We start from the raw sequence: 23,921 nt of genomic DNA, 5'->3' as shown, positions 1-23,921 counted from the left end.
TAAAGCAAAATGTAATTGGTACTCAAGCCATTAGTTTCTTTAAGCAGTTACATAAGGGAATAATGCTGTAGGAGACAGAAGTGCATCGTAACAACCAGTGACGCATCATAATCGTATAAAGACCCGAAATGACTTGGAAAAATTGCTAATATGTATGTGAGTCTTAGCAGTGGAAGCAATAGTTACAAAAATAGCCCCAGTAGTGTCATTTACATAGCGCCCGGCAATTTTGTTGTTTTGTTGTTCTTAGGTTTCCATTTTTAAAGATTATTTATTTATTTATTTATTTGACAGATAGAGAGACACAGCGAGAGAGGGAACATAAGCAGGGGAGTGGGAGAGGAAGAAGCAGGCTCCCCGCCGAGCAGGGAGCCCAATGTGGGGCTCGATCCCAGGATCCCGGGATCATGACCTGAGCCGAAGGCAGATGCTTAACGACTGAGCCACCCAGGCACCCCTTAGGTTTCCATTTTTAAAAGCCCCTTATCATCTTCGCTTAGCTTTTTATAGTCATTTCAGTTTATTTATTCAGAGTCACCAGTTCTTTTGTGTTTACTCCTCACTTGACGTCACGTTGATGACTGAGACACCGTAAGTGCTTTAATTCCTGCGGGTCCATAGTGGTCTCTGACAGTCCGGGAAACGTACTGCGGTCTGTTAGCGCTGACAGTGGAGAGCACCCAGGGCTGTGCTTGTCAGCTGCTCCTCCACAGCCGAGCTCCAGGGAAGGCTGAGGACGGCTGTCTCCGAAATAAAAGCTTAGGAATGATTTTATAGCCAGTTTAGTATATGAGATAGGTCCCGAGTAGATATTTATCACCACTATGAACGTGGAAGAGAATGTTTGCTTAAAGAGCTGTAGGGTGGCTTGAAGCGGGTGGCCTCAGCTGTGTGACAGATGAAATGTGAGCCCAGTCCCGAAGGGTCACTGTAGACTTGGTGCCTCTAGGTATTTTAGTCTAGTGAGAGATGATGCTGACCTGGCCGGAAGCAGGAACCCTTTCAGTCCTGTGTGTCTTTCTGGAGTAAGAAAGGGATGTGTTTTGAGGGGTTTGGAGTGAGGATAGAGAACAGGTGATAAAGGAGGATGAGGAATCATTTTCTAAAAGGGAAAAGAAGAAGCAGTTAATAATGATATAATGATGGTAGTCACAGGAGGGCATGAATCATCACCAGATTCCATTGACTGATTTTATAAATGGCTTTTTTTTTTAAAGATTTTATTTATTTATTTGAGAGAGAGAGAGAGAGCACATGAGGGGGGGAGGGTCAGAGGGAGAAGCAGACTCCCTGCCGAGCAGGGAGCCCGATGTGGGACTCGATCCCGGGACTCCAGGATCATGACCTGAGCCGAAGGCAGTCGCTTAACCAACTGAGCCACCCAGGCGCCCCTATAAATGGCTTTTTAATCTTCATTTTAAATGGAAAAATTTATAGCTAGCCATGTTTTATTTTAAACAGACTTGAAATGGGCTAATAAGAGTTAACTCTGACATTGATTATATACTGTAAAATACATTTACCACCCCCCCACCAATCCCTAATATATTTTAAATATCTTTTAAATAGGATTTAATTAAACATTATGCAGTCATCAAAAATCACAAAGTCTAATGATGTGGAGACATTTTTATAACATAACATTATACCAAAAAGGCAGTATAAAAATTATATACAATAATAGAATGGGTCTCAAAGTATGGTCCTTGGACCAGCAGCGTCTGCACCACCTGGGAGCTTGTTAGAAATCCAAATTCCTGCTCTCACCCTAGATGTAGGAAATATAAAATTCTGGGGGTAGGGTCCCACAGTCTCTGTTTTAGTGAGTCCTCCAGGTGGTTCTGATGCACAATCAGCTTTAGGAACTACTGACAAATAGAGCTCAACCTTTGTTCTATCTTAGCACATCTGAGGATTGTGACAGAGCATTGGTGACTGTGGCAGGGATTTACCACCCTGGTTAGAGCTAGGGAAGGTCATTCCTCTCCTGTTAAGAATTAGTGGAGGAGTGCCTGGGTGGCTCAGTTGGTTAAGCGACTGCCTTCGGCTCACGTCATGATCCTGGAGTCCTGGGATCGAGTCCCGCATCGGGCTCCCTGCTCAGCGAGGAGCCTGCTTCTCCCTCTAACCCTCCCCCCCTCATGTACTCTCTCTCTCTCTCTCTCTCTCTCTCTCTCTCTCTCTCTCATTCTCGCTCTCTCAAATAAATAAATCTTTAAAAAAAGAATTAGTGGAATAACTAATGAACTCTAAACAAGCTGAAAAATGTATGCGTTCACTGAGGTTGGAAGAAAAAATATTACAAATGTTAAGTCTAAATCTTTGTGGGGAAGGATTCGGACATGGTTTTTATAATCTGGGGAAAAAGTTATTTTTTAAAATTCAATTTGGTAAGCATTGATTTATACACATTTTTAAGAACACAGACAGTTTAAAGGAAAACATTGATTTTGATTCATTTCCCTTTAAGGTGGAACGAGGAAGCCCTAAGAGCTGCTTCTTATTTTTGGGGTCTGTCCTGTGCGAAGTCAACTGGGTCAGTGTGCTCTCTGATGCCTGGAGCCCCACTCCCCACCCAGAGACCCGGAGCATGATTGTCTGCCTCCTTTTTATGATGATTTTATTGGCAAAGGAAGATCAGCTGGTAGACCAAGCAGTAAGTTTGGAGAGCCTGTGATGAAGACTTGGCAAGGCTTCCTAGGGCCCCACTCCATACGAGGTTGTAGCTTTTCACTTGTTTCCCTAACACCTCTGTCAGTGTGAGTATCTGCTTGGCATATGGGATGTGCCTTCAACTAGGTGCCCGGTTTTCTGGGATCATTCATAGTCTAATTCTGGGTTATGAAGGGAAGCACACAGAGTTAGAGAATGCAAGTCAATTTTATTTTACATCTCATTAGTTGCTAGTTCTGCCACCAGATCCGAGAGTTCCTTTGAAAATTGGGTTCTGAATACTTACAGATTTTAAAGTTAATGTGTTTTTGCCAAGGCCTTGGTTATTACTTTCACTAGTACTTCTAGCTTCAGGAGATACTTACTTGACATCTTAACTGTTCAGTGCTTATCATAGGCCATCCTAGTGATCACTCCATAGACCAGAGATACATATTTCTGGGAAACAGAACTCTGAAACTAAAGGAATATGTGTTTTATTTAGGATTCACCTCTCCTGAACCTCCTTGGACAAACAAGCTCGCTCTCGTGGCATCTCGTGGATACCGTGTCCTACCAGAGCGTGCTCAGTTATTTCAGCAGCCATTACCAGCCAGCCATCATCCTGGCAAAGGAATCTTCTGCAGAATTAATCATGAAGCTCCTAAGAGTATCTGCGGGCCTTTCCATTCCTACTGACAGCCAGAAACATCTTGTAAGTTGAGTGGGTGCTTTAAAAGGCAGAGTGTTCTTCAGGATTGTGCTAGTGGGGGTGCTGCTGAGGATGGTCTCAAACCCTGTGATGGCTCAGGTGAAAGAGTTAGAGGATTGTGTACCATCGTGTACTCCTATTTTGGCCTCTCAGATCTTTTAGTTTTAATTATCTCTTTTGCTGAACCTTCACTTACTAGCAGTACCACACGCTAACAAGAGGGTGAAAGGATTGAGGGCGGCAGCCTTTGGTTTAAGAGATCTGGATGTCACTGGCAGCAGAATGGCAGCGAAAGTATGAGCATGAATTTGAGGTCTGACAAACTCTGGTCCCCAGCTCATGGCCATTCTGACGTTGGTTTTCTCGTCTGAGTTGGAAATAATACTTTGCCTCAAAGTGTTGTGAGAATTAAATTAGGTAGTGAACATAAAAGTTTTTGGAAAAGTTTCTGGCAAGTAATCAATGTGTAGTTAATGTTGCTATTGATGTAGTGAAAAAGGAAGAGTGTTCTGGAATTGGGGAGAACATGGGTTCTGGTGTAAGTGTTACCACAGATTTGCATATCCCTAGACACAGGGCCCTTAGACACACCTGTCTTCATGTGGCCTCCTGCTCTGTCCTCGCCTCTCCCTCCCGAAGCATTCAGAGCAGTGACATGCCCCCAGGGAATACTCAGTTTACACTGCTCGCATGGATTCAAATGAATGCTCCTTTTATTGTTTGTCAGGATGCAGTTCCAAAGTGCCGAGCCTTCACTCATCAGATGGTTCAGTTCCTCAGTTCCCTGGAACAAAATGGAAAAATCACCTTAGCAGTCCTAGAAAAGGAGATGTCTAAGCTCTTGGATGATATCATCGTCTTTAACCCACCTGGTGAGTGGCCCACGGGCAGTCATGTCTCCATTCAGTGGGTGAATTCCTGTTCTTGTGAGATCAGGGGCCTGGGCAGGACACTTTCAGGCTTGTTCCCAGGGAAGTGGTGCTCGGAGAAAGGATGGGCTCCCAGGGACACTGTCAGGTCAGCACCAGGGGAGGGACAAATGCTAAGAACTTGAGGAAGGGTTGACACTGTCAGATGCTAGTGTGAGATGGAAAATCTTAGAAGTCAGAAGCTAAGTGAAAGGAGGAACCCGTAAACGTAGATGGAGTGCTGAAGCTGGCTTCCCCTTTGAAGGCTTTTACGGGACCGTCTTAGACTGGGATGGGGTAGGGGAGCACTAAAGCCCAGGGCCTGCTGGAGATGGGGGCCTGAAAGGAGCTCGTATGCATCACCCACAGGATGGCATCCTCAGTGTAAGGATGAACCAGAGATAAACCTGCCCCTGGGAGAGGAGAGCAAAGACAATAATCCGTTTGACCTGGGTGTTGGGTCAGATATCTGTGTGGTGGGGAAAGAGAGCTGTCTCTTTTGAAAATTAGTAGGCATAAGCTGACCCTCATGTGGGTCTGAGGCACAAATTCCTACTACCTAGACTGTCCAGAGAAAAATCCCTCAGCCTGGGAACTGAGTACAAGTTGTTCTGGGTTGGCAATGCCATTAGATGCCTGGGGGAAAGCACCCACAGAGCCGCATTGGAGAAATCCATCTTCCAGCTCTGGCCTCAGAGTTCCAAGGAATATGAACTCAGTAAAAAAAGAAAAAGTCATAAAACACACAAGGAAACAAGGCACCACAAGCAAGTCAGCAGAGAACGACTTAAGATATTGAAATAATTAGCACAGTAAACAAAAAGTATTTTTATCTATTTGATAAAATAAGAGAGATTTGAAAGTGTCCATAGGAGCAAGAAATTACAGAAATATACAGCTTTGAGAGAGAATCCAATATTCTAGAAATGTAAAATATAACACTTATTAATAAAAACTTAATGGGTAAGGAGCCCCATATCGGGCTCCCTCCTCTGGGGGAAGCCTGCTTCTCCCTCTCCCACTCCCCCTGCTTGTGTTCCCTCTCTTGCTGTGTCTCTCTGTGAAATAAATAAAATCTTAAAAAAAAAAAAAAAACTGAATGGGTAAGTTTAACAGCAGGTTCAACTCATTTGAAGAGAAAATTAGTAAACTGGAGAATACATATGAACACAGTGTCCGGAATGTAGAACAGACAGAGAAAGAACATGGAAGCAAGGTTAGAGGGCCTGGGGGACAGGTCGGGAAGATGGAACATACATGCAGTCATCCAGTCAGAATTCCCGAGAGGACAGACAGACCTGGGGGAGGCAGGAATAGCTGGAGAGACAGCAGGGCTGAGAATTTTCCAGGGCTGATGAGCATAACACTCCTTAGATTCAGTGAACGCAGCAAATCCTAAGCAGGACAGAGAAATGCCCATCTCTACACACTGTCACACTGTGGTGACGCTGCACGAGCACCAGGGACAAAGGAAAGAACTTCCACATCCAGGAAGGAGGGACGGACGGATGGACACCTACAAAGGAACAACATTTACACTGACTGCTGACTTCTCAGTAGCAACAAAGGAAGTTAAGACAGTGGAACAGCTTCAGTGTGCTGTGCGGAAGTCACTTGTAACCTGGAGATGTAAACTAAGAGAAACCATCTTGCAAGGATGAGGGTGATATAAAGATACTTTCATTGAAAACTGAGATTGTTTGTCCCCATGATATCACTGAAGGAAATCCTAAAGCGTGTTCTTTAGGTAGAAGTAGAGTGATCACAAGTAAAAAGGCTTGGATTATAAGCAGGAAAAGTAAGCAGAGAAAGTAGTAAAATGTTAGGCACATATGGAAAACTATGTAACCATGCATTTAGGGGTTTAAAAAGCAAAAGCAAAAATTAAACTATATGACCACAAGTACATATAAGTTAGGAAGGAGGTTGAGTTAAAAGCATCTAAAGTTTTAGTATGGTTTGAGAGGGTCAATAAATTGATTAAATTTACATCTTGGTAAAATGTGAATGTTGAAATTGCTAAGAAATTCACTAAAAGAATAGAAATAAAATGTATAATTTCCAAGTTAGTGGAGGGAGATAAAAAGGAATGGCCAAAGTGCATTCAGTCCAAAGAAGGCAAGAAAAGAAGCTTGAAGAAGGTGAGAAAAATAATCAAAATAAGATGGTAAAATTTAAATACATCAGTAAATGTAAATGGGCAGATACTCAGACGACAAAGGTTTGTCAGACTGAATTAATAATGAACAACATCCAGCCTTAAGCTGTTTCTAAAAAGTACATATAGAGCATAGGATATAGAAAGCTTTCTATAAGGCAGTTATATCAGGCAATTATTAAAATAGAAAGCTGGCATAGTAGATTAATATTGTACAGATAGGACTGTGAAGCAGAAAGCATTACAGAGGCAGATGATCTCTAGGGTGTTTCCCTGCTTTGAAGTTGCATGACAAAAATAAATAAGAGCATTAGTAGAGATAAAGAGAGTCATTGGAAATTGATAAAAGGTTTAATCCACCAGGAGGATATATTAATGATAAATGTATTTGTACCTAATAATACAGTAGCAACTGCAAATACCTGAAGTGAAAACTGACAAAATTAGGAAGAGAAAAGTCAAATTCATTCACAGTAAGAGATTTTGCCACACATCTCACCGTAATTGATGAAGTCGAAGGAGAATCAGTAAGGCTTTAGGAAGTCTGAAGAGCCCCGCTGGGTATAGTGCGCATGTGGATAAGATGTGCCCTGTACGTGCAGAACTCACAGGGGATGAGTCTCCTACACAGTGGCTAAGGAACCTCACCCTTGTTTAGCTTAAAGCCAGTCTCCAGCAATTCTAAAGGACTGGTGTGCAACGGACCACACACGTTGTAACCACGGTGCAGTCAACTTAGGAATCAGTAACAAAATATAACTATACCCTGGAAATTAAGAAGCAAACTTTTAACTAACTGGTTAATGACCAAAGAAGCAGTCATAATAGAAATTTAGAAGATTTGGAGCTGGATAAAAGAACAGAATGCATCCAAACTTGTGGAGTACAGCTAAAGTGGGACTTAGTTTCTTGGCCTTCAGTGCTTATATTAAAATTTTAAAAAGATGAAGGCTAATCAGATAATCCAGCTTAAGAGATTATAAAAAGAATAGCAAAATATGATCAAAAACTGGAAGGAAAGAGATAATAATCCGGAGAAGGTAAGTAGGAAGAGAGTGAGTGTGAAGAACAATGAAAGTGGCAGATAAATGTGTAGGTGAATCTACATGAAACGTGACTGTCTAAAACAATAATAATAATAATGCCTCCCGGGGATAAGGCACCAGCAGGGAGAGCTGGTAGGAGTTAGAATGTTACAGGGCCCTGGCACTGCCTTGGAGCCAGTTAACATCAGACTTTTGAAAAGTCAAGAGTGCACGTGTAATTGGTAAGGCAACCACTGTAAGAATGTTGGAATGGTGTTTAGCTTCCAGACCAAAAGAGAGAAAATAGAAAAAGAAATAAGTAAAAGAGAGAAAAAGGGATGTAGAATTTGGGGAATAAATGGAAAGTACATTGTAAGATCGTAGATTTAGACCCAGTTACATCAGTAATTAACATTAAATATGAGTGACTAAAATTATCACACTGGATAAAGGAAGGGAGAAAAAGACAACCCAGTAGAAAAATGAACAAGACCCTTGAACTGACATTCTACAAAAGAGAGTATCTAAATGACCAGAAAGGTGCTAGCCATGTTAATCAGGGAAATGCAAATTAAAACCTTAGGGACAGATGATGACATACCCACCATAATGAGTACAGTTAAGAAGGTTTCGATACAAAGTTGGCAAGTATGTGGATCAATGTAACTCATATACTGCTGATCACAGAGGAAATTGGTACAACCAGTTTTAAAAGTTTGGCGTCCGTCATCTACTAGTTTGCATATCCTACGACTCAGAATTCCGCTCCTTGGAATATTCCAAAAGAAATGCACCTGTGCCCTGGGAAATGTGAACAGTGTCCATAGCTATGCATCTGAGGGGATCCAAAACCGGAAACAACCCGTGTGTTCAGTAGAAAGGATGAATTGTAGTATATTCATATAATAGAATGCAACAGTGAAAATCTGCCACGACATGGATGAATCTCACAAACGTTTTAATGCTTACTTAAATGTTGTTTGAAAATAGGCAGCTGTCGTATTTAGGGAAGCATAGCAATTGAAAGCTGGTGTCACTGTGTGAGTTGGTTAGAATTGGTGAACAAAAAATCAGTTGAAATTTCTTGTACATACCTGCAATACAGATTTACCGCACAGGGTATATAATATGGTAGGTAAAAAGCAGATTCTGGGACCAGACTGCCTGGGTGTTCCACCTGCTGTGTGATCTTGTACAAGTTGTATAACTTCATCTGCAAAATGGGGATAATAGTCATACCTGTTTCATATGGGTATTGTAAGCATGAAATGAGATAGTGCACCTGACCTTTTAGCATCAGCCCCTCTAGCCAGTAACACCCAGTCAATGTTAAAAGAAAAAAAGAAAAATCAGCAGGAGATACCGGAGAAAGGGTTTTAGAGTTGATCAAATGTGTTTAGGCCATGAATGTCAGGTAATAGCTGGCCAAGCACAGGAGGGGAGGGTGTTCTAGAAAGATCTTCCTCAGAAGAGTGACGGGATCAGATCTGGTTTTTAAGAAAACATTTGTTGGCTGTGTTGATGATGCATAGGGCGAGGAGAGTAGAAGGTGGGATCTATTAAGAGGCTTTCTGTATGTTTTTTGTTCCTATGAGTCATCATTAAAAGGCACACTAAAATTACAGTTGCTTTTGAGCTGAAATTCAGAGATAAGGCCTTAGAGAAGAATGCCCATACCCATAGGATACATGACGAAATATGTACTCACACATAGATATTGTTGAACTTACATCTAGAACTTTGGTTTCTGAAGTCCTTGCTTTGATCATAATAAGTAGGTCTTATAGTAACATTGTTAGAGTTTATTTAACACTTGCAGGTGGGCGAGTTTGATTTGATAGGTGTGGCGAGTAAGACCCAGACTCCCCTGCTCTCGCTGACGTGAATACGGAAGGCTTGTGGTGACAAAGCCCCACTTCTATTCCATTAAAAAATTTTACCTAGCTTAAGGAGAGCTAGAAGTAGTTGGCAAAAACTATAGCCTGTTGAATAGTTTTCTCCACAAACTCCTGGTGAAAAAGGTTTTCTGTTTCGGGATGTGAGGAAGGAATCTACCTCCGTAACCTGCTCATTTGCAGGTGTCTTGTACAGTTTGCTTTTTCTTATACCCTGTGCTCTTTTCACCTCTCAGTTTTTTTGAAAGACCCATTTCAATTATCAGTCTGTCCACTTTTCTTTTTCCATTTAAAAAACAAGGAGGGCACCTGGGTGTCTCAGTTGGTTAAGCGACTGCCTTCGGCTCAGGTCATGATCCTGGAGTCCCGGGATCGAGTCCCACATCGGGCTTCCTGCTCGGCAGGGAGTCTGCTTCGCCCTCTGACCCTCTTCCCTCTCGTGCTTTCTAACTCTCATTCTCTCTCTCTCAAATAAATAAATAAAATCTTTAAAAAAAAAAAAAACCAAGGAAATAAGAGCTTAAGTTAGGAGCTCTTTTAAGAAGGTTTAAAAGGTGTTTCTTTTCCTTTTATATTTTATTTTAAGTAATAACCTCTTTTCCTTGTAAATCACTCCAGAATATTGATAGCTTTGGTGGTGGTGAGAGTGGAGATATTTTTCTAGTCCATTTACCAGGTGACTTCTGAGATCTGCATATTTGGTTTTCCAAATGAGCAAAGTTTGGAAGCTAAAGTCTGAGTAAGCATGTTCTGATAAATAATTTAGTTTTTCACGCTAATTTGATATGTCTCTTTATTAAAGTATTGCTCGGCCACCTGCTGTAACCAGGGGTCTCTCAGTGGTTCCTACAGTGCCCTTACAAAGTACTGCTGTGCTGCATCCTATCCTTACCAGCTGAGCACCATCCAGAGTATTTGTAAATTGTAAAATGTGCCCAGAGTGCAGCCGAAGTTGCTCACATTCACGTCCCCATTCCGGCAGCCTCTCACGGAGTGTGTCTGTGTTCCCCCGCAGACATGGACAGCCAAACCCGCCACATGGCCCTCAGCAGCCTCTTTATGGAAGTCCTAATGATGATGAACAATGCGACTATTCCAACGGCAGAGTTCCTCCGGGGCAGTGTCCGGACCTGGATTGGACAGAAAGTGCACGGGCTGGTGGTCCTGCCCCTCTTAACAGCAGCCTGTCAGAGCCTGGCTTCTGTCCGCCACATGGCCGAGACCACGGAAGCCTGCATCACTGCTTACTTCAAAGAAGGTGCGAAGCTCTCTTTAGGTTGGTCCTTTCCAGGGGAGAGCGAAGCTTTGTCAGAAGGAGGTATCTTTCCAGACCCTCCCCAACGGGTGATTGCGCCACGCAGATTTCCTTGTTAATGTAGCTGATACTTCAGTATGTATTTTGTTTAGTTTGCAAAGATCTGCAGTTAGCGTGAGAACCTATGGTTCACGTCTGTCAGCACAACCATGTTTCCGTGGAGGGAACCTCTAATTCACTTTACAGTGGTTTTGGATGTTAGACCGGGCCCTTTTATGGGAGGCACATCGTGTAAGTCACAGGCCTAGCTATGCTCTTCAAAACAAATGCTGTAAACCAGAATCTTTATAATAAGACCCACTGTGTTATTTTTCTCTATTTTTGTCACTTGTTAAAATGAGTTTTCATGTAAGTTTTTTTATTGCTTTTTGTCACATCTTTTGAACTATTACAAAGAGGTCAATCACCACCCCACCCCTACCTTTTATAAATCTTTCTTAGTCCCTAACCTCCCTCTAAACTCTGATTCTGGAAACAACATGGTCTGGTTAAGAAGAATGGCTTGGATTAGCACTACTCAGCTCTGATACCCAGATATACATTGTGCACACACACACAGTAGGAGAGAAAGAAGGGTATTAGAGCAAGAATGCTGGAAGGTGCCCATAACATGCCCCTGCCCTTTCTTGCACACCATGACCTGTACCCATGTCCCCCCCATGGAAGGTGCTGTGCAGGTCACCATCTCCCCACCGTCATTCCCCCCAAAGACTTGAGAACCATAAGGATAACACTCCTGCTTCAAATTCATTCATGCTACTAAAATCAAAAACAATTTTTTTTCCAATTGGTTCCCATCGAGGGATGAATCCAACTAAGCTTTGAAAAGGGGAAATACTTCAGTTGGATAGAATAATAATTTTCCTTGGAAAAGCGTACATTTTCATAACATACTTAAAAGGTATTAGATGAAATTAAGACCCTTGGATGACTGGACAGGCATGTCTGCCTGCGATTTTAACGACCATAAAATGATGAGAAGGGTGACTCTGAGAACATAGTGCTCAGTTCTGACTTTTGCCCCTCCACAGTGGCTAGCGGGGGCATAGGCACTTAGCGTGCGGGCTTTCCAGTCTGAACCACTTCCCTTGGGTGGCCTCCGGGGCTCCCATGGGCATGACATGAAGCCTAAAGTGAAAAGATTCATGACAGCAGTTAAATAATTTGATTCCTGTTTTTATCTTGCTGTCTTTTCTTGGTGTTCTTTCCTTAGGTTCCCTTAATCAGAATTTAGGATGGGGCCCCATTCTGGTGTCCCTTCAAGTTCCTGAGCTCACCATAGAAGAATTTCTGCAGGAGTGCCTGTCCCTCGGCAGTTACCTGACTCTTTATGTCTACTTGCTTCAGTGTTTAAATAGCGAACAGACTCTAAGGAATGAAATGAAAGTGCTGCTCATATTAAGCAAGTGGTTGGAACAGGTGTATCCAAGGTTAGTTGGCCCTGTGGGTGCCATATCACACTCACTATATTAATATTATCTGTTAGCCTAAGCTTTTAAAGTACTGAATGTCCCCTATACTTAAAATTCAAATGTGGACTTTCAGTTAAATGGGAGTGGAAAGAATCCACTTCTAATTTTATTTTCCTCCTGGGCCTTCCCCCCCACCCCCAGCTCCGCGCAGGAAGAGGCCAAGCTGTTTTTGTGGTGGCATCAAGTCCTGCAGCTGTCCCTGATTCAAGCGGAGCAGAGTGACTCGGTCTTGATAGAATCTGTCGTTCGAATTCTGCTCATGCTTCAGAGCCGGCTGAGCCTGCTGGCGGAGGAGAGGCTCAGCTCTGGGATTCTGGGGGCTATTGGGCTGGGCCGGAAGTCACCCCTGTCTAACAGGTAAGGAAGCACCTTCTAAGTGGACCTCATCATCTGCTCCTACTTAGGGACTGTAATACTTTAGTAGGTTTTTTGACTTAAGGGCTAGGCTAGGGTTCCCCCATAGATTAAGGGGGGAAAAAATCACCTGATTACATCTTTATATTTTACAAAAACATTTTTATTTTTTCTCATTTTGAAACAACTTTGTTTTCACGTTTAAAGAATGTTTTCTTAGTAGTACCTCTTGTTGTATTTTGACTTTGTAACCTGATCACACTGCTGATTTCTGTCTGGTTTTGAAAAGCCAGTGACAGTGTGCAGGGTTAGGTTGAAATACCCGTTAGCTGCTTCGTTGCATACTTTGTCAGGGCTGCCCAGGCCCCACGAGGCAGTCTCCTAGAACTATAAGTCAAGATGAGTTAAAGTTAACTGATAAGAAGGATAAGTAATGAGAAACAAGTCTTAAGTTTTTGTTGCTAAAAAATTCCGAGGCATGAAAGAATTTGCCACTAGCCTCCCATTTTATCTCACTTATTTGCATAATGGTTTTCTTTCCAAGCCCTTATCAGTGTTGAAACGAGTTCTCCTCCCATTCTCATGTCAGCATTCTTGTGGAATAGCCCATCCTCTTGTTGCAACTTTGGGAATCACTCAGTCCATACGGGTTCACACCGTGTCTCTTTGTGATAGAATTTAGCAGGAGTATATGATTTTGATTCACTTAAATTGTGGTAGACTACATGTAACAAACTTTATCATGGCAGCTCTTTTAAAATGTACAGTTGAGTAGCATTTAGTACATACACAGTGTTGCAGCCATCACCACATGCTTCTGTCACCCCAACAGGAAATCCTATGCTCATGACATAGTTACTCCCTAGATCCCTGTCCGCTGTGTCTCTGGCAGACACTAACTGACTTTCCAACTTTATTGTGTCTGTTCTGGACATTTCATATAAATGGAATCATGTAGTATGTGGCCTCATGTCTGGCTTCTGTGACATAGCATGAGGTTTCAAGACTCACCCATGTTTTATCATAAATCCATACCCCACTCCTTTTAATGGCTGAGTCATATTCCACTGTATGATGTCCCACATTTTGTTTATCCATTCATCAGTTGATAGGCATTTGGGTCGTTTACACTTTTTGGGTGTTGTGAATAGTGCCGTTATGAAATTAGTTTACAAATTTTTGTTAGAACACTTGTTTTCCGTTCTTTGGGTATATGACCAGGAGTGGAATTGCTGGGTCATATGGTTACTCTGTTATCGAGTAACTGCCAGAACCTATTTTCCTGCACCATCTCTCACATTTACACCAGCAATGTCTGAGAGTTCCAATTATTCTACATGCTTGCAACACTTCTCTTCTTGAGTCTGAATGTTGCTTACATTGTTGGAGCAGTGATAATGGAAAGGAAGATTAATGCTCCTTCTTGATCTTTTTTAAGATTTTTCCTGCAAACGCTAAGAACAACATTAGGTCTGAAATGTGTTTATCTTGTTTTTAAAGAGAAAATGTGGTATTTATTTTAAAATATTTACTTTAATAGTCATTTACTTCTGACCTCTCCTTGACACCTAAGGTTCCGAGTGGTTGCTCGAGGCATGGCCGCCTTCCTTTCAGTTCAGGTTCCTTCCGAGGATCAGATCCGTTTGAAGCCTGGCACGGAATTACATCTGACCCCAAAAGCTCAGCAGGTCAGTAACAACAGCTTTACAATTCCTGGGTAGGAGTCCTTCCGCTGGCTTGCCCAGGAGGCGGGGACGGGGCAGCGCTGGTCCTTACCCACGACGACCACAGGAGGACATGATTTTCAGGAGTAGCTCATCAGTATGCTCTGCGCACCAGAAAATGGTTACTGCGCCTGCCTGCCTCGGATTTTAAACCGTCTTTGTAGGCGCTTGCCTCGAGCACTGTCACTGCCGTCGTAGAAGAAGCAAGGCCGTGGGCACGCAAGCCGGTCCAGGATCAGATCTGGTTCTGATGAACGTGGCCATGCTGACCGGCCACCTGCTGGGGGCTGGGCACTGGCCCAGAAGCTGGGGCCACAGTGAAGACCGTGAGGTTAGCTGTGCTGTAGCTGGGAACCAAGGAAGCGGGTCCTGTTTTGTGAGTCTGGAGGTTGACCACTGCTGGCTGCGGTTGGAATAACCAAACCCGGACAGAGTGGGGCAGCTGTGAGAAATGATAGTTTGTTCTAAAACGTGGACGGCCACGTGGCAGCGGTCCCATTCCTGCAACTGGAAACAGGCTGGGCGCGTGCGTACAGAGGTGGCTCAGATAAAACGATGGCTAGCATTCTTGAGTCCTCACTACGTGGCAGGCCCTGTTGTACGTTTTCACTCACTGGATAGACCCTCCTAGCCACCCCGGACGCCAGGGATGGTTCCTGTCCTGGCTGTGTGTGGTGAGGAAGGGGAGCGCAGAGGGGCGGGCGCATTAGCTTGCACGTGCTGGGCCAGGATCACTCGGCCGGCTGGCTGGCTCCGCCTCGCCCTCTTGGCGCTTCCACCCCCAGCTCTTCCTCCTCTGCAGCCTTGCGGTGTCCAAGCTAGCCCCGGGCCAGGTGACCTCCTGGCTATTGAGAGCACGCGTCCAGCGATCCAGTCGGCAGGTTCTTCACAGGCTTCTTGGTCTGTGTAAGACCTGATACTTGTCCTGGACTGACCTGACAACTGCTCTCTGAGTCCCCAAAGTCATCGGTGAGCCATGTCTGAACCCCACGGGTGGGCACGTGATTGTCCCGAGGGCCGGTTGTGAAGCCAGCACGACCCATTTCCGGGTATATTTTGAGACGTCTGCCGCTCTCCTGCGTCAGAGGAGGTCCCCTGAGCCTCGCCTCTCTGCCTGCCTTCCCTTCAGGCATGGCTCCCACCCATCCCCAGTGCTTCCTGTTCTTAGGTTGAACTCTCTTCACACAGCAGTTAGGTTGGTACCCAAATCTCTTCAGTTTATTTTCCACTCCAAGATTTCTGTTTTCAACCCCCTGGCCATTTACTTCTAAGCTGCCAGTTCGTTTACCATCCTCAAAATCTTCTCTGTCCTTGTTTGCTGAGCCAAGCAAATTCCGCCATTTAATCTATATTCACTAGTGCAGTGGTCCCCATCTCTGAGAGGGGAAGGTGTGGGGGACTTTATGGGCACATTCACCATCCTGGGGGTGGGTGAACTTGTATAGCTGGAAAATAAGACTCTCCCTCCACTAAGAACTGTTATCCTGATTTTGTTTTCTTCAAATAGTCTTCTTCACTTCTCCCACTATGAAGGAAAGAAATTTTAAAATTATGGGATTAAAGAACGTACAGAGGGAAAAAAAAATGTACAGAGGGGCATGGGATGCCTGGGCGGCTCAGTTGTTAAGTGTCTGCCTTCAGCTCAGGTCATGATCCCAGGGTCCTGGGATCGAGCCCCACATCGGGCTCCCTGCTCTGCGGGAAGCCTGCTTCTCCCTCTGCCTCTGCTCCTGCTTGTGTTCCCTCTCTCACTGTCTCTCTCTGTCAAATAAATAAATAAAATCTTAAAAAAAAAAAGGCATGGGAGCACTTTCATTGTTTCTGGCTGGCAAAGCTGGAGGATTTTGATCTGTACTTCGTTTGTTGACTGATCGAACTACCTTATTTATCCTCAGCAGCACTTAGACACTGGTTTCTTTTGAATTTCATACAGTTAGCTTAATATGACATGATTTTGTAACATGAGAACAAACCCAGCAGCAAATCAAACATCACACAGGCCATTGGCACCTGGGATTTCCGGTTAAGGGGCTTGCAGCAGGGGCTCTCCGTGTGGAAGGCTGGGAAACAGCACAGGCCAGGAGGAGGGAGGGCTGGATGTGGAAGGCAGCCGAAGCCAGAGAACTTGAGTTGCTGGCTTCCTTCCGCTGTGGTGAATCAGTGAGTGCCTGCCTCTGGGACTTGTAGTTCTGTAAGCTTCCCGGAGGCTCACAGTTGTAGCAGATAATATTAGGCAGGTGTGTGCACCTGTGGGAATCACATTATATGCGTCTGTATGGTTAACCCTCTTGTCTTCGTGTCTTTTAGGCTCTGACTGCTCTTGAATCCTTGACATCAAGTAAGCAGTATGTTGAATACCAGGATCAGGTATCACAAGCTGCACAATTTATAAAGCATCCTGGCCGTTGCCTCCAAGATGGGAAAAGCTTCCTGGCTCTTCTTGTTAACTGTCTCTATCCAGAAGTGCATTATTTGGACAACATACGATAGTAACACTGAGTATCTCAAGAAACCCTGTTGCTGTTTATGTTTACATTTACCTTTGCTGTTGCACAAGTAACTTCGCTCAGTCTCACTGCAGAGCTCAGTTTGGCCAATGAGTTTGTTGACTGCAATGCAAGTCGGGAGGCACTAGATAATTGTTTTGCGCGCGCGTGCGCGCGCGCGCGTGTGTGTGTGTGTGCATGCGTGCTTGAAACTTCCTGGGGCTTATTTTTTATGTTCGCCCGACAGAAACTTGATGAGTCCCCACTTGGGCACAGAACCACTCTCAGCTGCTGGATCCCCAGTCACCTCACAGGACCCCGCACGGGGCTCTTCTGTGTCTCCATTTTTGTCTTCTCTATTTTACTTAAATCTCAAGACTGCTGTGCCAGATCTAACCACTTTGGGAGTCATGTAGAACCCTCACTTTTGAACCCCATTTGTGTTCTTTCAAGGTAAAAAAAGCTTAGAAAATTTCTGCATTTCTCACAGGTGGGGAAATACACCAACTTAAAAATATCACTTCCCTCAGAATGGAGATAAGAATGCTGAATTAAAGTGAGTCATTGTCTAAAATGGGGCCACTTGATCCTGATTATAGTGGACAGCAGAGATGGTGACAAGTCCGTTTCCATCAGCTGTCCTTGTGGAGAAGGAGACATCCCTGTCAACCGAGGTGGTACAATGGTGGCGTGTTTTGTGTGACCCCCATGGTGGAGAGTGTGGTCACTGTAGACATAATCCCTGTAGAGCCCACCCTGGCCCATTCCCTCACTCACGTCACTTCCTCCGTCCCTGTAGACATCAGAGTTTGCAACTCTTGTTAGACACCAGGCTTGAAATCGGAAGACCTTGCTGTCTAGAAAGAGACAGAGTCTGAGAACTTGGTGCTGTGTCCGTGTGTGTTTCTTCATTCCACATGTAAAGTCAGATGAAGTTAGCACACCTGCTGAAGCACTTGTCCATGCAAACTTGGCTTTTCCCAGTAGCCCTGTGCCTTTTGTTGTTGGTAACAGTTCACTCATTACCAACGCCTTTCTGTAGTGTGGCCTTGTTCTGTCGCCAGCTTCTTGCTCTCATCATTCCCCCCCCCCCCCCGGAATGAACAGTTTTACTTTTGTCTTCCTAATTCTCTTGGCTCAGAATTGGTTTTGTTTGTTCAGCTTGCATAATATGTCTTCTGTTCATGGGTTACTTATAACTCAAGGGTATTTACCTAAAAATATTTGAACTGAGAGCTCTTAGCAGGGGGTAGGGATCTAGGTTGATGGAGTGATAATCTCTTTTTCAGATATCCCATGTAGTACTTCCCCCAACATGTGGAAGTGTGCAGGAGCTGTTCTTCACTTCAAACTTCTCTAGTTGGACAGAACACTTCTGCCTCACAGAGCTCATCCCCGTGCACCCTCCAAGTTTGTGTAGGTCACGAGGTGTCCATCTCAGAGGGGCACGTCACAAGCTAGCCTGGGTTTTGCTTCTCTCCACTTTCAACATCAGGCAGCTTCCCTGTGCTGTGTAAGAAAGTGTTAGAAGCTGTGAGCAGTTCGGTGGCTGATATGGCAACAAAGATCTTATGACAGGAGGGGTTTTGTGTGCTCTTTTCTCTGAGGAAGCTGTAATTGGTATCCTAGAATGTGAAACTTTTTGAGTGACAGTATGTACATTTTAAAGAAAATTATGATTATTAATTTTCGAAGGTTTGTAATATAATGTGTTTGGTCTGTAAAAAATCATAAAAAATAAAATCAACCTTTGGTTGTAGCCGGCAAGAATACGAATTTTAGGGATCTCACACTATCTTGTCAAGTATTTCAGTTAAAGTCGATGCAGGCTTTTATGCCTGATGTCCTCTATTTTATTTGATACTGGAACTTGATTATCAGAGAGGGTCAGTGAAAGTGCTTCCTCTCTAGCTCCTCGGGCTTAGCAGCAGTGGAAGCTTGGCTCACCGCGTAGCCTCCTCTGAGCGGCTCTGGGCCAAGAAAGCGCTTTAAAGACAATGAGATGGTTCAGAAGGTGGCAACGCTGCTGCAGCCTCCTGGGGCGGAATAGACCGGCCTCCCTGTTGGCTTTCAGGAGTAACGCGCCTTTGGTGCTGAAAGTAGTCGGCCTCCGGAGCCCGCAGGGCCGGTTTCGGAGACCGTTATCCGTGCAGTGCACGGCTGTCCGGATCCAGCCGGCCCCAGGCCGCCCGCTCCAAGCAGTGCTGGAGGCCCGCTGGCCCACACCTGCCCACACCTGCTCTGCACCTGCCACGGGCGGCACCTGCTTCCCACAGGGATGTCTGGCAGCTTCCTGCCCGATGAGCACCTCCCCTGCTTCGGCGCCCCCCCCCCAACCCCGTCTCCCCCAACTCTGCAGCACACGGAGCTCGGTCCGAGAGGCACCCTCCATCTCCCTCTCCAGGCTCCCGTGCCTGTGCCAAGTGAACACGGCGGGAAGCTGGGAGGCGCAGAGGCTGAGGACAGGAGGTGGTGCTGACATGTGTGCCTAGCCTGATGGAGGAGCTGGGACCCACCCGGCATGTTCCTGAAGCTCCTGGGCACGCAGAGAACCTCATGATCTCTGGGGCTCAGTCACATCTGCTTCCTGGGGTTGCGGGAGTCGCTCAGTTCTGAGGTGGGGGCAGGCCTACCCAGAAAATGCAAACCCCCAGAGTAGCCTAAGCTCACTTTAACCAAGTGCCAACCCCGTTCCTCCCGGTCGGTTACTAAAGTCAGTGTGTCCACGTTGTGCAAGGTAGAGTGTTCATGCCCTTTCTTCCTTTTGAATGAAGGTGATACACAGTTTTCTACTGGGTTTTTAATACTAGGCTTAATGATTTCTTCTGGAGCAGGAAGGAAATGCTGTAGAATCGTGACTAAAGTCAGCAGGGACATTAAAGCTCATCTGGTTCCACTTCTCATTCATCAGGGATCCCCAGCTCTGCTCTTCCAGCCTCCCCTGCTGACCCCCTCCTGCCTCTCCTTTGCCCCTCCCTGGCAGCCCCCAGGCCGGTAGGCCTGCCCCTCGTGGGCAAGCCCTGGTGGCCAGTGACCAGGTCTCTTTGTAGTTCTACTTTATGTTCCACCAAAGCTGGCCTGATAACATCGGGAACGGTTTGGCAGGAGCAGGCCAGGCCGGGGCTGCTTTCCTACTCCTCGGACAAATCTTCCAACATTCCCAGACCTCCTCACACCTCTGGCCCCACCCGTCCACCTCTTAGTCTTCAGGCTAAATAAATGCTCAGTGCCTTCAGCTGGCCGTCTTCCACCCAACGTCTAACAAGGCTGCTCTTTGGGAAAAGTGCCCACATTAGCCCATGGAGACTCCAAAGGGGCCGTGTCCACGAGTAGCAGGGCCAGGACTCGGGAGACAGATGAGGCTCCAAGGGCACAAACTGGACGCGGCACTCACCTGCAGGTATCTGGAGAGTGTGCTTCCTTCCCTTCCGTGCCCTCCGCCTGGTCCCTGCCCTGGGGGTCAGTCACCACAGCGAGGACCCAGCAGCCACGTCCACTGCCCAGAACCCGTGGACGGCATCGGCTCTCAGCAGCTGTGCCCCGTGGTTGGCACATTCAGTTAGTGGTGGATTCAAACCCCAGACCTTGGTTTAACGTCGTTTCCTTCCAAAGACTGGTCTCACCTGTTGGCATGATGAGCTTATAATAAGGCTTCGCACGTATCTTTTAAAACTGCTCTTCACGGGGCGCCTGGGTGGCTCAGTCGTTAAGCGTCTGCCTTCGGTTCAGGTCATGATCCCAGCCCACGCATGGGGGCTCCTGCTCCGCAGGAGCCTGCATCTCCCACTCCCCCTGCTTGTGTTCCCTCTCTCGCTGTGTCTCTCTGTCAAATAAATAAAATCTTTAAAAAAAAAATAAAACTTCATTTTGGACCAACTTTATGGCTTATTTTGAGGTAGTAGCTGAATTTTTTTCTGCTCAGTTAACTTTGTCTTATTAAACAAAATGGAGAGTATAATGTTGGAAACAAACATGTTGCCTTTTTTATTTTTAAGTATCCTCGTACTGATCTTCCGTTTGAATCTGGGTTGAGCTGGATAAAGTTCTTGGCTTACAGCCAGGTGCTCATACTGACCTTGTTCTGGTCTGTGGTGATCCTCACACTTAATAGAGCCACCAAGTGTCCTGTAGAAGCTATAGTTGATGCTTCCTCTAGTCCGGATAGGTTCCTGATTTCTGATGACAATAACTTGAAAAAAATAAAACTACTGACCCTGTTTTGGGGTAATGAGGTCACTTAAGGAATGAATGTTATTATAACTTTTATTTTTGAATGTACAGATGTAATATGTCTGAGCACTGAAGGTTACAATTCATTTTTCTTTCAATGGCTTAAAATCACTTACGGGGCAACAAGTACTTCCTAAGTGTATTTAACCCTTTCCTTCCCACATGTCTAGTGTGGCCTTACCACAACTTATTTGTTCATTAAATGTGCAATATTCACTTCTTATTCATTGTTCAGCATTTTACATGGTTGTACAAAGGATGAGTTTTTATGTAATGATGAGAAGCAGGGAGACATGAGAATTGGTTTAAGTAAAATTCTGCAAATAAACCAGATTCAAATTTCACTTACATGTGATGGACATGTCTCATTTTTTGGCAAGTTGGTTGGCAGGTCTTTTCATCCAGAAATCACACTCAGAGGGTTCTCCCACCGCCCCCGCGGCGGGTCGCAGCAGCTCGGGCGGCGGGAGGAGCGGTAGCGGCCAGGCAGCCCAGCTTCGCGAAGGGTCTCAGCGCGCCGCGGCCCGCAGGCACCCGGCACGCGCCCGCCCCGCCGCCACGATGCCCAAGAGGAAGGTCAGCTCCGCCGAGGGGGCGTCGAAGGAGGAGCCCAAGAGGAGGTCGGCGAGGTTGTCAGCTAAACCTGCTCCTGCAAAAGTGGAAGCCAAAAAAAGGCGGCAGGAAACGATAAATCTTCAGACAAAAAAGTGCAAACAAAGGGGAAAAGGGGAGCAAAGGGAAAAGAGGCTGAAGTGGCTAACCAAGAAACGAAAGAAGACTTACCTGCAGAAAACGGAGAAACTAAAAATGAGGAGAGTCCAGCCTCCGATGAAGCAGGAGAGAAGGAAGCCAAGTCTGGTTAATACCATAAACCATGTCTTATCAGTGGTCCCTGTCGCCCTTCTTGTAGAATCCAGAGGAATATTTTTATCAACTATTTTGTGAATGCAAGTTTTTTAGTAGCTCTAGAAACATTTTTAAGAAGGAGGGAATCCCACCTCATCCCATTTTTTAAGTGTAAATGCTTTTTTTTAAGAGGTGAAATCATTTGCTGGTGGTTTATTTTTTGGTACAACCAGGAAATAGTGGGATATTGAATGTGGGAGGCTTTGATTGTCTTGGGTGTCAGCTCAACATTCCATAGCTGGGGTAGTTTTTATATCCTATAATACCAAGCATACTAAATGGCAATTTGGAGTCGGTCGTGCATTTACTATGCCTTGAATATTTTAAATCACTTCTATTCCCATGTTGTTTTTGGTAGAATTGTTTCCTAAAGAAAACCACTCCTAGATCTTGGCTCTCCCGGTCAGAGTTCTTGTGCACTCTAACATCTTGGTCGTTGTAGTCCGGTTTTCCTAGTAACTCTGTTAATGTGCTGTGCAAGATTGAGAATTTGAGTATGTAGTATATATGATATTAAATTGTGAATTAATGGGACTTAACAATGTAACAGTGTATCAGCATTTGAAGATCTTGGTACTGGATATACTGTTAAGGAAAATTTGCCTCCAAATTTTAAGCTGGAAGGTCACTGGAATAACTTTTAGAAAAGAATCACAACTACATGGTTTTTTTAGATTTTCGGTACATATGTTAAGAATTGTGTACAAATTGAAACGTCTGTACTGATCTTCAAAACAACCAATAAAAAATTAAGAATTTTGTGAAACACATAAAAAAAAAAAGAAATCACACTAAGAAAAAGGTGAAATTAGAAAGCTGGTAGTGGGTAGAATCTATATATTGTAACAAGTCACCACACTGCACACAAGGCCTTGAGTTTCAAAGAGAATTTAATGCTTGGGGGTTTAAGGGCCAGCATAGACAGGAGGCCCCCCTGGTGATCCCGGAGTTCAGGAGAGCCCTGGGAGTCTGTGATGTGGTTGTGACCTGAGGAGGAGGAGGGACCGGAAGCTGCAGGAAGGCTCCACCGCCGGAGTTGGTGGGTGGGGGTGGGGCACCTCCGAACCTGAGCTCTTTCTTACTATTCGTTTTCATTAACATTTGTAAGACACATCTTGAATGAGCCAAAGTATGGTGGGAGGGTCTGCACTTTTGGGAGTAACATCAATTTGGAATTTCCCCTGGATGGAACCACATCCAGATGGAACCACAGGATTAAGGGATTGGAAAGTGGATTAGAGGCCAGCTGTGCCACCTCCTTGTAGTGTAGGAATCCGGTTACCTGTCTCTGGATGAGCGGGCTTTCTTGCTGGGCCGGAAGTGGTCCCTGGCACTGTGAGGCAATCCAGAATAGAGAAGGTCTTCATCTTCCTCTGAAAACTCCTCTTCGGAAGACAGTCCTCTTCCCTCTTGGTCGTCTTTGTTAGCCAAACCCTTGTAGGAAACAGCCCTGCATTCCCTGGTCTGTTGGTCAGCGTGACCCACATGGCCTCTCACCTGGACGCCATATTTTAATATCGCCTAAATTTGTGGCTTAGAGCAGATTTACCCTGGACTCTCTCAGCCTTCCCAGGCTGACCTGCTTCCTGCCTTGTCCTTCTTAATCAACCTTCCTCAAGGCCCCTCTGCCCACCTTCCCTTTCCTTCCCCCTCCTTCCCACTCTTACCCTCCCCCACCCACTCCTCCTCCTCCTCCTCCTCCTCCCCTGTTGGAGGTATGGAGGTGAGTGTCTGGGCAATCTGCTCTGGGGACCCTTTGAGGTCACTTGCACACAGGACTTGGAGATGATTATGGAAGACAAAGGTCTGGGGTCCAAACCCAGGGAAACCCAGAGAGTTCCAATCCCAAGTAATTCTATCTCCTTATACTGGCAGATCATGTTTTTCTCCCTTTAGTTCATAAAACAGGACACAGAGGGAGGGGCACAGGAGAGGAGGAAAGCCTGGGAAAGAGGAGGCGGCACATGGATGTGGAAGGAGCTGGGACGGGGCCACTTTCCTCCTGGAGACTCTCCCTTCATTGTAAATGAGGATAATTGCAGCCCTTCTTGTTCCCGGGCTTTATAGAGAGAACTCCCTGAGGT

The 23,921-nt window shown here is 45.2% G+C and overlaps 1 protein-coding gene and 1 pseudogene across 4 annotated transcripts in view; both read left to right on the top strand.

Annotated features, from left to right (window-relative positions):
• Positions 1–16,837, top strand: part of EPG5 (ectopic P-granules autophagy protein 5 homolog) — a 101,509-nt gene extending 84,672 nt beyond the window's left edge. For all 4 annotated transcript variants that reach the window (XM_027575793.2, XM_027575794.2, XM_027575792.2 and 1 more), the window contains 8 exons: positions 2,471–2,656; positions 3,158–3,367; positions 4,092–4,236; positions 10,366–10,608; positions 11,879–12,095; positions 12,279–12,494; positions 14,065–14,179; positions 16,523–16,837. In XM_027575793.2, coding sequence (XP_027431594.1) covers positions 2,471–2,656; positions 3,158–3,367; positions 4,092–4,236; positions 10,366–10,608; positions 11,879–12,095; positions 12,279–12,494; positions 14,065–14,179; positions 16,523–16,705 — 1,515 coding nt within the window. In that variant the 3' untranslated portion in view covers positions 16,706–16,837. The remainder of the gene's footprint in view (positions 1–2,470; positions 2,657–3,157; positions 3,368–4,091; positions 4,237–10,365; positions 10,609–11,878; positions 12,096–12,278; positions 12,495–14,064; positions 14,180–16,522) is intronic.
• A 4,448-nt stretch (positions 16,838–21,285) lies between these two features.
• LOC113912531 lies at positions 21,286–22,383 on the top strand (annotated as a pseudogene).
• Positions 22,384–23,921: the final 1,538 nt, after the last annotated feature.

Source organism: Zalophus californianus, chromosome 14, assembly GCF_009762305.2.
Source record: "Zalophus californianus isolate mZalCal1 chromosome 14, mZalCal1.pri.v2, whole genome shotgun sequence".
In the NCBI taxonomy this organism is placed as follows: Eukaryota; Metazoa; Chordata; class Mammalia; order Carnivora; family Otariidae; genus Zalophus; species Zalophus californianus.
Note: the sequence above shows the minus strand (reverse complement) of the source record. Positions and strands in the feature narration are given on the sequence as shown.